Source organism: Chelonoidis abingdonii, chromosome 1, assembly GCF_003597395.2.
Source record: "Chelonoidis abingdonii isolate Lonesome George chromosome 1, CheloAbing_2.0, whole genome shotgun sequence".
NCBI lineage: Eukaryota > Metazoa > Chordata > Testudines > Testudinidae > Chelonoidis > Chelonoidis abingdonii.
The window spans coordinates 187127495-187139249 of record NC_133769.1 but is presented as its reverse complement, the minus strand read 5'-3'; the positions used below and the strand labels follow the sequence as shown (position 1 = coordinate 187139249).

At 37.3% G+C, this 11755-nt stretch overlaps 1 protein-coding gene across 17 annotated transcripts in view; it reads left to right on the top strand.

Annotated features, from left to right (window-relative positions):
• Positions 1–9759, top strand: part of ROBO2 (roundabout guidance receptor 2) — a 653740-nt gene extending 643981 nt beyond the window's left edge. For 10 of the 17 annotated variants that reach the window (XM_075073108.1, XM_075073118.1, XM_075073109.1 and 7 more), the window contains 3 exons: positions 972–1232; positions 6140–6340; positions 8907–9759. In XM_075073108.1, coding sequence (XP_074929209.1) covers positions 972–1232; positions 6140–6340; positions 8907–8908 — 464 coding nt within the window. In that variant the 3' untranslated portion in view covers positions 8909–9759. The remainder of the gene's footprint in view (positions 1–971; positions 1233–6139; positions 6341–8906) is intronic. The other 7 variants (XM_075073141.1, XM_075073151.1, XM_075073168.1 and 4 more) reach the window with 1 other exon arrangement.
• The last annotated feature ends 1996 nt before the right edge of the window (positions 9760–11755 follow it).

Here is an 11755-nt window from a genome sequence, read left to right as displayed (position 1 = left end):
TATGCATTTTTTCTTTGCTAGCATAGTTAGTTTAACCATAGTTAGAGGGGTTCGGGGAGTAGCCCTCCCCGCAACCGGTGCCGGAGCCCATGCCCGGCTCACCGGTGGTCGGCAGGGGTATATATCAGGCACCATAGTGGCGCCACTCCAGGGGGCGACCTGCCGGCCCACCGAGTGTTGCTAGGGTAGAAGTTTCTCCGACGAACATGCACGCGGAGCGCGCACACCTAACTGGAATGGATATGAGCAACACATCTCGAAGAACAACAGTTACAAAGGTGAGTAACCGTCTTTTCTTTAAACTTATGACGTGGCTGAATTTTTTCCAAAATAGCAAGTTTTGACTGAACCTTTTTTCTGAAAAAGTGAGATTTTTTTTGAAAAAAATATTCCTCTTGTTAAATGATTCTGGTTAAAATATATTTTGAACATTTATAGTAATATATTGTCAGTGAAGACACATTTTTAAAATAACTTGATATTTTGTGAAATTATGTGAAATTTGGTGGGATTTGATTGAATTTTACTCTTAGATTTTGAGTTCATTCAAAACTGAAACTGAAAGTGAAACTCAAGGATGGGGGCAGAGAGGTATGTCCCAAACAGACTGAAACAGAATAAACTGAGTCAAATATAATGGATTAATTTTTCACAACTTGACAAAATTCCTTAACTGTTGCTGAATATGGCAAGTACAGTATTATACATCATGTATACATCAAGGAACACAAATTGTAGCACATATTCTACTGATTTCATAGAAGATATTAGTAGCACAATTGCTGGAGGGAGAGGCTAGTAGTGAGGATAAATAAACTTCATTTCTGACTAACATGAATTTCCTTTTTTTAAAAAGTCATGATAAGTGACTCAGATTCTTTTATTAGGGGACATTTTTTTCTCTGCAGTTTCAAACAAAACATGTTTCAATTAAATATTAGCTTGTTCTAAATCTTATTCACATTTTTTAGATCTTCCACCACCACCAGATCCGCCCCCTGGTCAGGGTTTAAGGCAGCAAATAGGCCCTGGCCAGCGTGGAGGCTCGGCAGAGAGAAAAGGAAGCTCTCTTGAGAGGCAGCATACTTCCAACATAGATGAAACAAAGAGCTCATTGGATCGTCAAGCTAGAACATCATTAGAGTGGCAGCGACAAACCCAGGAATGGATAAGCTCCACAGAACGTCAAGAAGATTTCAGGAAAGCCCAACATAAACAAGCATTTGGATCAGGTGTGTGTGCTGCACAAGTCAAAGAAGTGTAGACAGCTTCTTGAAACATTTCCAGTAGAGGTTTATAACTCACTGCAATATCAGATTACCTTAAACCAGTCGTCCCCAGCATTACCAAGACTTAGAAGAATAAATACATTCACCCCCTAAGCCAGTGCATTCATTACACTATTTAGGGAATTAATAATATTGTCAAACATAGCAGCAAAAAAACAAAATCTGAACTTTGTTCTTGGTGGGCAAGGCAAGAGGAACAACCTTTTAACTATTCCCCTTTATAGATGTATTTAATTGTACATGTAAGGCCACATAGCAGTATCTTCCACCAGCAACTGAATTGGCACTAACTGTTTTGCAAGCCTACAGAGGGCTGACCCTCCTTAGCCTAAGCCATTTTTTTCCTGCTATATTTATAGCATCCTTTCCTCTCTACTCAAGTATATGACAAAATAACCTTCCTCAGTAAGGCCTCGATTGATGACAATATAGACTTTATCTGGGAACTTTTCTTAGCTGATTACTGAGCTTGACTTCTTACAGGCCTGTAAAGACATGTACAGGAGGTGAGATTGGACTGGAGATTCAGTTCTACAACATTCACAGATTCCTTCAGTTCAGCCACTAACAGCTTCTGTTTCGGAACATCTAACTATTTTCCGTAACCTTCGTCTCACATCGTAGTCCAGTGCTGATAAAATAGAATGATGCAAGGGGATAATTGCACAAGGAACATACAACATAGAAGCAAGGCATATACAGTTCTTTTTTCTAGAGCCATGCTGGACCCTCATGCATGTACTAAACTTACACAATGACACTGGCAATAAGTATTTAAATCTAATTCTCATAGCTAATCTCATATCTGTAAAAACAATAGTATGGGTAGGGGCACCTGTCCTGGAGCAAGGATTTCTGAATGGTCCTTTTCTGTTACCTGTATGTTATGCTTCTTTCTCTGCTTCTCAGGACAGCCTCAGAAGAAAAATGACTGGTCTCTTCAGTTCTAGACAAAAGCAAAAAAGTTACAGTTGCTACAGTAAATACGATAACCCATATTTTAATAAATAACAGGAATATGCCATTAAAAACAAACCAAAATAATCCTTCAATAGTATGGACAAGTGAAAGGTCATTTATATGTCTATTCTACCACCTTTGCAGTACAGATGTTTGTTTAAAAACAATATTAACATGTGAGATTTCACCTGGTACAGTCCAATAACAACCTTAACTCTGACCCACAAGACATACTTACAAACTTTTTCTACAAATACACCTCTGATATACTGTATGTATATCTGTTATGTGAAGCTATATTCAGGGAAGCTTCTCTGCTACCAAACTCAAAATTCCACAGCAACAAGGGTCCCCATCTCCATTTCTAGTAAGTGTGCAGGAAGGCCTAATGAGGATGTTAACTATTATGTAACTTAGGGGGTCTACAGTTGTAGGGCTCTCATACCTCACACCTGAGTCAGAGCCAAAACCCACTGAGTACAAAGGACTGGTTCCCACTGACTTCAGTGAGTGTTGAATCAGGTCCCCCAGGAGTTAGAGTGATTGCAGAGTTCCTGTCCTGTGAACCTTTACAGATCCAAGGCAGTTGGCTTTCCCTCATACATACCTTAGGAGGTGCATTGGGAGCTGCTACAGCCCTCTCCTTCAGTGCGAGACATACAGAAATCTGTCTCCAAATGCTTTCCGTGATGGCCAGTAGTTGAATGCAAGATGCTTCACTGAAGCTGTGCCAGCATTTTTCACTGTGCGTGTGTTTCTTTTCTACTCCAACTTCTTGTATTGAAGCATTCTTTTTCCATATACTTTTCTCTATTAGGTTTAACAATGGATACTCATGCATCATTTTTACAACGTTAATTATGAGTATATTTTTTTCTTGAAATCTGTCCTGAACTATTTTCCCAATTAATGATAAAGTTCATTGGGAATCCATTCACCAGATAACAGGGTTAGACACTTAACAAATATTTTCAAAAGAAGGCATTTTTAATTGTCTTTCTGAAAAACTATTTGCTCAATTTCCATGATATCATTCAAAACAATGTCTATTGTTACTGAGTGTTAGCCTTAATATTTTGAAAGCATGACTTTTAGTTTGAAAGTGAGTAGTCATAAATAAAAGAACATGCATAAGAAACCACAGTAGCTGCATCCTCCCTTCCATTTTTCCCTCATCTTACCTTCCCCATTTCATTGCTTTGACTCTGTGTATCACGTCTACATTTGGACCTGGGTCTAACACACACCTGCATCTGTGGCAAATTGTGTTCCTGAATAGTGTCACTGATTTGGTTCAGAAATGAAGTCAGTGGGAGTACTCACATGAGTAAAGTTATGCACACACATAAGTTTTTGCAGGATCAGAGCTTGAAATTGTAAATTCTTCGGGGCAGAGGCCATACATACTGTACCTAAAAAACACCAAGCCCACTTTGTGTGCTGCACATATAAAACAATAAGGACTCTGGCTGAGTACTGAATACATTCTTCTTTTTTGCATCGATTGACCTATGCAATGAAAATTTTGCAGCATTTGTCAGATGATTTATTCAATGAATGACAGTTACATTTATTAACAAATAGTTTAAAATACTGTACTAGCTGTAATAATAGCCCTAATTATATACAAAGAGATTATTATTCTTTCTATTGTAGGGTCCCACCTAGGACGTGGTCAAAATGCCATTGATATCAAGAGCATAGCCCCCATTGACTTCAATTGTGCAGAACTAAGCCCCTAATCTCATGTATTTTTCCAAAGGGCACGAGTAGTCTAGTACTGGAAACCATATTTTCACTGATGACTTTTGAGCGTGCTCAGGATCACTAAGTGGAGTAACAGCAGCAATATACCTAAATTGATATGCTCAGCTACCCTAATAATAGGCACACTATGCAAATCAGATTAGACTAGTTTTGAGAACAAGGAGAACATTGTGGTTGTCCAGCTCAGGTGGGTCATACAAACACCTGTCTGGACAAACAAACACCAGTTTTATAGATGTAAATTAAGGCCTTGGTTCTGCAAAGAGAACCACATGGGCAGATACTGAACTCTTTGCAGGATCAGGACCTACAAAGCTGTTTTTGAGGTGGGGAATGTCCTTCAGAGCTGTTTTGGGGATTTAGACAAATATCTTCCAAGTTCTAGAATGTTTGAAAAATCTGACTATGATTTTATATTGTTATTGTTTATTTTATGAATTACAGATTTCTCAGGCTACATCATAACATCATACATTCTATTAAATTATTGTAACAGTATAATGGGGTGGTGGTTGTTTCTAAATATTTCATTTCACCCATAAAAGTGCTAAAGAATGGACTATTCATCAAAACCTTAGTCTTCGTCCCAAAACTGGGAAAACAAACCAGTATATAGTATATTTCATTCTCCTAAACTTTTCCATTCTGTACTCTAGAAATGTGTCCAGCTTTCTGCTAAATTGATTTCCTCTACTTCTGTTTATTGCTGCCTTTGCAGGTTGCTGCATATTTCATCCAGCTGTTGGAAGGAGTTTCCGTCAGACTCTATTGTTAGGGTTTGCTGTGAAAAGAACTACTAATAAAATTTAAAAGTCATTGATAGCTAAATGCCATCTTTCTATGTCTTTTAAATGTTTGCTTACATTTCAGCAAGGACAAGCGCAATCATGGCATATGAAGCGGATATTCTGCAGTGCTAGTATTCTAGATCTATGGGCACTAAGATTACGGAAGAGAGTCAAATATAATCTCTTATCTCCCTCTTCCTTTTCCACTACTTCCTCTCTATTTCTCCTGCCCTGTCTCTGCCCGCCATTAAATATGATATATCTCACCCAGTTAAATGATTTAGAAATAGGTAGAGGGGAAAAAATCTTAACCCTAATTCAGGAAAGTTCTTAAGCAAGTGCATACTTTAAGCTTGTGAGTTGTCCCATTGACTTTAGTGGAAGCTACTCATGTATTTAAAGTTAGGCATATGCTTAAGTACCTTGCTGAACTGGTGCTGTAGTTATCAAGTTCTCTTCCTCAAGATTTAGTCAAGATGGCAAGAGTGCTGCGTGTACGAAAATAAAAATAGTTCCACAAAATAAACAGCCTAACTCCTCAGTTTGGGAATCAAACCAATTCTGTTGTTTGCTGCTGCTGCTGTTACTACCATAATGCCCAGAGGACCCAATCAGGTTTGAGGCCCTGTTTGCTGAGTGCTGTACAAACACAGAGGTGCAAGCCTATCCCCAAAGACTTTCTGTCCCTCAAAACGCCTATTCTTCCAATCCTTCATCTGCGCAAGAGGAGGGGTAAACTGAGAGGGACATAACCCTTTGTTCAAAGAAGACCATGTAGTGCCCCCGAAACAGTGTCACAGAAAGATTTATTCCCCCACAAATATTTAAGTAATAGGATTATTTGTAAAATGAGGTTTTTCCAATGTACTTTCTACGGTTGGAAATTACTGAGCTCCAGGAAGCTAATTAAATTAGCTGATATCACAATTCTTTATCTAAATTGATTGAAATGGTGTTACCATAAGTTAAACTAAAGAAGAGGAGGAAAAACACACTCCTAGAAGCTTAAAGGAAAATATAATCATTACATTATTCTGGAAATTCTATGTGCAGCTATTTCTATTAAGCAATCTGTAATTCATCTTCTATTTGTTCACAATGAATCTCATTTTATAATTAATGCAAACTAGTTTATAAGTTTACATGCAAACACGTTGGTTTCATTATCTGTGGAAGCAGTTTAGGATGCACATGGAGGCTTTTTGCTATTACTGCCATATCATAACGCAAAATAAAAGAAAAAAACTTTTCTAAATGTAATACACACTGAGTGAGTTTGATATCCACACCTGGATAATGCTGTTAATAATATGTTTATGATTTTGTGTTTTCTAGAAGAGGCACTGGTGCCATATAGTAAGCCCAGTTTCCCATCCCCAGGTGGTCACAGCTCTTCAGGAACAGCTTCTTCTAAAGGATCTACTGGACCCAGAAAAGGTGAAGCCTTGCGAGGAGGTCACCAACGCAATGCTAGTGACCTTCTTGATGTAGGATATATGGGATCAAATAATCCAGGACAGTTTACTGGTGAATTATGTAAGTGTCTTTCTTGCTGCAATTCAAATGTAAATGGAAAAAGAAGAACAGTTTTTTATTAAAATTTTCATTGACGCAAGATTGGACTCCAGAGAGTGAGAAGCTCAGTTTGTCAGTCAGATATGATTCTGACCCAGATCTCTGTTGTCTCTGAGAGGTCACTTCCTTGTGAAAAAGGCAAATGATTGAAATGTATCTTTCTGTCCCTTTAGATTTATCTTAGACTTCACCCTGCAGCATGATTTTTAGTACTGTGAGTCATGTCAGGGTCATCTATTTAACATATATTTAAATCTATGATGCTAGTGTAAAGGGAAACACATCGAGTCAGCTGATTAGAATTACTCGTTACCCTTTAGAATTTTTTGGCCAAATTCAAGTTACTTGACCTGAAAATGGCATTGATGATGTTGTTACAGAAGTGCATTAAAAAGAGGCCTTTGTTCTATTCTTGGCTAGTTACAGCAGACAAACTTATCACTCCCCTTCTTTACCCCCTCTCTTTCCCATTCAGCTTTCTCTCTCTTCTCTGCCCTCTGATTCAGTCTCCCTTTTGCTCATCCCAAAGAAAATGGTACCTCCCTTTTTCTCAAGTTCCCCCACCCAGCAGAATTTCTTCCCAAATTTGTTACCACTATGTACGTCATACCTGGTACCATGCTGTGTATATGTCAGCTAAATGACACTCACATGAGGCCTCAAAGACTGGTAGGTCATAGAAGCTGACCTTTTAGTAACAGTGACAGCAAATACTGTGGTGTTCTGGCTTCCTGAGAAAGACAGTGAGAACACACCTGGGTCCAGAAGTCTTGGAGGAGGTTCTGGGACTTTCTCACCACATCAGCAGCTCCTTTAGAGAAGGCTGACCCCTGCTGATGTTTGTCAGTGCAAAGCAATGTCAGTATTGGATTACCCAGGGCCAGAAGGCCCTCCCATACATAGGGTATCTCAGGCTAGATCTCCATGTATGGTTGCATGTAGATTACATATATTGTACACCCTCTAGCACAGGTATAAATAACAGTGTAGATAGTAAGGCACTGCGTAGGTGAGTAGAATAAAGACACACCAAAACCTCTGGGTATGTATCCTGCATGGCTTTATTCATGCCCAAGAAGTGCTTCCCCCAAACTACACTCCTATTTTTAGCTATGTAGTGTCCCTCTGCCTCCCCACTGCAGGAGCTTTTCCCCACTACTGGAAAAGACTGTGGCAGTAGAGAAAGGCTCTGGGATCTCTCTGCTGCTGGAGTCTTTCGCCAAGGCCTTCCCTTTGCCATAGTATGAATGCAGCCTGCTTTTCACAGCGGCATGTAGTTACACCTACGCTATATGCTGTTGCAAGGGTAGACAAGGCCTTAGGGTGAACCGTCATGCAACCAATGCAGGGAATGTGGCTGGAGGAAGAGGGCTGTGGCTAGGACTTTGCTACTATTCTATGGACCCCAGTTTCCATGACGGTGCCATAGGCAGCTAGGAGTACAACCCATCACAGGGTGACCCCAGGATCAGAGGAGTGCAAAGGTGCCTTCAAGACATCTTTGCATCTCTCTGAATTCTGCCAAGCACGCCTCCACTGTGGATCTGACCCATAAAATTGGTATCTCATTCTGGTAAAGAATATGTTAATTTCCACATGCAGTGCAATTTAAAAGTGACACGATTAGAGAACGCTTGAAGTACATAACTAAATAACCAGGTTTTACTTGATATCCAGTCTGAGCCCCCGGTCTGACTTCAGCACAGATTTTCCATTTGAAAAAGATATAGAGGTCATTTTAAAATATTAAGTATGTTGTTCTTTCCCACTTATGTATTTTTTTCACTTCTGATCACTGTTTCTCTCTCTAGTAAAAGCAATAAATAGGGTACTATTGCAGTATCTGCAGAACAGCTATTACATGGACAGCAATTGCAGTTTGCTAACAGAATATTCTTTTCAGACCTATTCAAATAAATGTTTCTCAGATACAATCAACCCTGTAACTATTCCTAATCCTGCACCAGATTCCTCCAGTAATATCTGAGCAGATATATACGTTCACCAGAAAGAGTCCCTTTGTCAGTGGAGCTCTGCAGACCTTTGGTCTACCTATGTGGATCAGTCTGAAGAAGTAAGGGCTTAGTTTCTGGTCCAAAGCCTGGTATTTCAAGGGATAGACTTTCACAGACTTCAGTGAGATTTGGATCAAGCCCTAGGTTAGCATTTACACTAGTCCCATTAAAAGTTAAGTGAGGATTCCCCCCACACACACATACATACACATCCTAGTGGACTCTCAGCACAGGCACTTCACTCCATGAGGTACAGCAGAGAACCAGACCATCGATATTTACTTGCAGTTACCACACAGTGGTAATGCAGAAACTCCTGACGTACACGCACACAGGCAGACATATTTGGTATCTTTAGTACAACTGGTGGTAAGTGTGGAATTTTTAAAGTCAACCACTTGCAATTTTAAAAGCAATTTTAAAAAATCCAATATGTTTATGAGATGTGCTGTGGTAATATAGCCAGAGGATTTGTTTTATTTAGTGCATTTTTTCTCTTTTTCTTTCTATAGAGTAGTTGAGAAGAGACATCCCAAACTGCTCTGAAGGACCATCAGGTCTGAACTCATGGAAGTGATGACACTAAACAGTGCAATGAACATTTTCTTTATTTATGTACTATTAAAAGAACTGTAAATGCAATGTAAAGACACACACAGCCACACATATCCCACAGATACTTGTGTTCATCTCTTTAATACACCATCCACCTTAAACTATTTCTTGTCAGGAGTATATAAAAAAGAAAGAAAAAAAATCACCCTCCAGGATGAAAATGATTTCCCTCTGTATATAATTTCTTTTGTTGCATTGCTATGCAAGCTCACCTTCTTTTTAGCTATGTTCATATTATTGTCTGTTCTTATTGGTCTGTTGTACTATATGTGAATTAATAGGCTGTGGTGCCATATATTAACTTTTAATTGTGTAACATTTATGTTTAAAGTTTGCACTGCAATTTTATTTGGTGATAAGCACAAAACTCTACTCATTGTGACATGAAGAAGAAGAAGACTGAATGTGTGAAGAGCGTTTTATGTGCTGTAAGCTGTGTTGGATAATGCTGGATGTAATGGAGTATGGTAAATGGTTTTCCATTGGGGTGTAGAAACAGGAAGATGACAGGCAAAACTGATGTTAGCAAAGATGTCAGGGACAGAATTAAATCTTTTAATAACAAGCAACATAGTTGCTCTTACTATTTAAAAAAAGGGGGGGTGTCAAAAGATGAAAATGTGAGTTTCAAGAGTGAATATGAAAAAAGTGACTACAGAGTTGAATAGTGACCTCTGAATAGAACACTAAGCTTCTCAACTCTTAGGATCAGTTTTTACCTGCCCAATATAATTAAATAATGGAGGGGGGGAGGGCGGGAAAACTTGCTACAAACAAAAGAAATTAAGGTGTTTCACTAAAGCCGTTTTTATGTTACATTTTAAAAAGAATTACCATAATTAATCTCTCAAAGCCAGCATGTAATGCAGAAATTCCCCCAGGAAAAAGAAACAATATAAACTCTGGGATTACCTAGCAAATAGTTAAAGATGCAATTTATTATTGAGACATATTCAAGATGCTTCTGAAAAATGAAATATGTTGGAGTATCTTACTTCATCTTTCCAATACATGTACAGTAAAATAGAGGATAGAGCTGCACCACTGAAATTCATTTACATGAGTTGTTTTTTATGCAGTCTAGAAACTTTTGTGTTTTGTTAACTGAAGTCCTCAATTGATTCCATGGAATTTGTAGCAAAATTCTTAGTGTTTGAAAAAAGAAAGCAATGGTAAAATTATGTTCAGTTTGCAGTAAATATTTTTCTTTCAATGCAATATGTTCTCAGAAATTGGATACAAACAAAAAAAACTTTGACCTACTTTTAACGTGTGAATTTAAACCCTACTAATAATAACAAAGTAACGCATGTTTATACACTTTTTGAATAAATCAAACTCTGTAATTGGACATTAATAACAGCATCCTGTCTCATCATTAGTTTTCATGACTTTCTCTAGATTTTCTGCACCTCCAAAATCCCTATGAGTAAATTTTTCAAACATTTGTTAGAATATTCTACATGTATTGTATACCACATTCTTTCAATACTTAATTTAAATATTACATTCTACAGTTTTTTTTCTATTAATCACCTAATCATGAATGCAAGTTTGCATTTAAACACCCTTTAAGTATATCCTGTCTATGTTATTTTGTATATCGCCTTGGAGTTCACCAGTATTAAGTGAAGCACACTTTTAGTGATGGCAAAGTCCTCGGACAAGTAAATTACACTGCTAAATATATGTGTTTCTTTTCATTTTATTTAATTGTTCCATTATACAATAAAACACTACAGTTTTCAATTGTATTCAGAACTGTCAAATATCAAAAACTGGTATTTAAACTTTACTTAAAGTCAAATCTGTTACATAGCCGGTTACAAGACAAAAACAAAATGTATGAATTTATTTATATATGTAACCAATGAATATATGTAATTTTCCTGCTGATTAAATGAATATAGTTAAAGCCATTGTCTGTAAACGTACAGAAATATTCAACAAAGGTAAAAAGGGCATCAGATTTATGCTGACTCTGATATGTGAAGATACAGATTCTTCAGCACACTTCTCAAATTTTGGTTGTCTGGGAACATTTCAATATGACTAGAGAGGATTTTGATTTGAACACTTGTCCAGAGCTTTGGTGGAACACCTTTCTCATTATGTTCTATTTTAAAAGTGGAATAATGAGAAGTTGACAAAAGCCATCCCAATTACTTTCAAATATGTTTTATCTATTCCACTGGAAAGTAAATGTGTGTAAGTATTAAAGCTGTGTAGTATCATGATATTCACTACCTTGTCCATCTGCTTCTGTATGTTTTTGTTCATTAATAATTTGCTTACAATATTACATAACAAGTTGTCCATGTGTATCTCCAAGTGTCTCATTATCTTACAAGTGATCTTTTTTTTTTCTCTTTTCTATACAGTGTACTTCCAACAAACCACAATACATATTTTTTAAAATGCAGTTTAATTTACTATTTTTTAAAAAAAATATTATTTCTGGTTTTTTAAACCGAAAACATTTATTGTGAATAATGTGCTTTTTAAAAGGGGATATTGTGGTGGCACTTAGTTTTTCAATTTGTTTTTTTAAATTTGTTTATTGACTACAGCTTGTTCATGAAAAAGTATGATCTCTTAATGTGTTTCATTGGTATTGTTAGTGCAGCAAAGTTTAATTGCCATATGAAGTTGGTTAATAGTATTGTTGAGCTGTGTATTGTATATTTACTGGGGAAAAAAATAAAACACATTCACGTTTCAAATTTATGTTAAAATAATGTGAGTA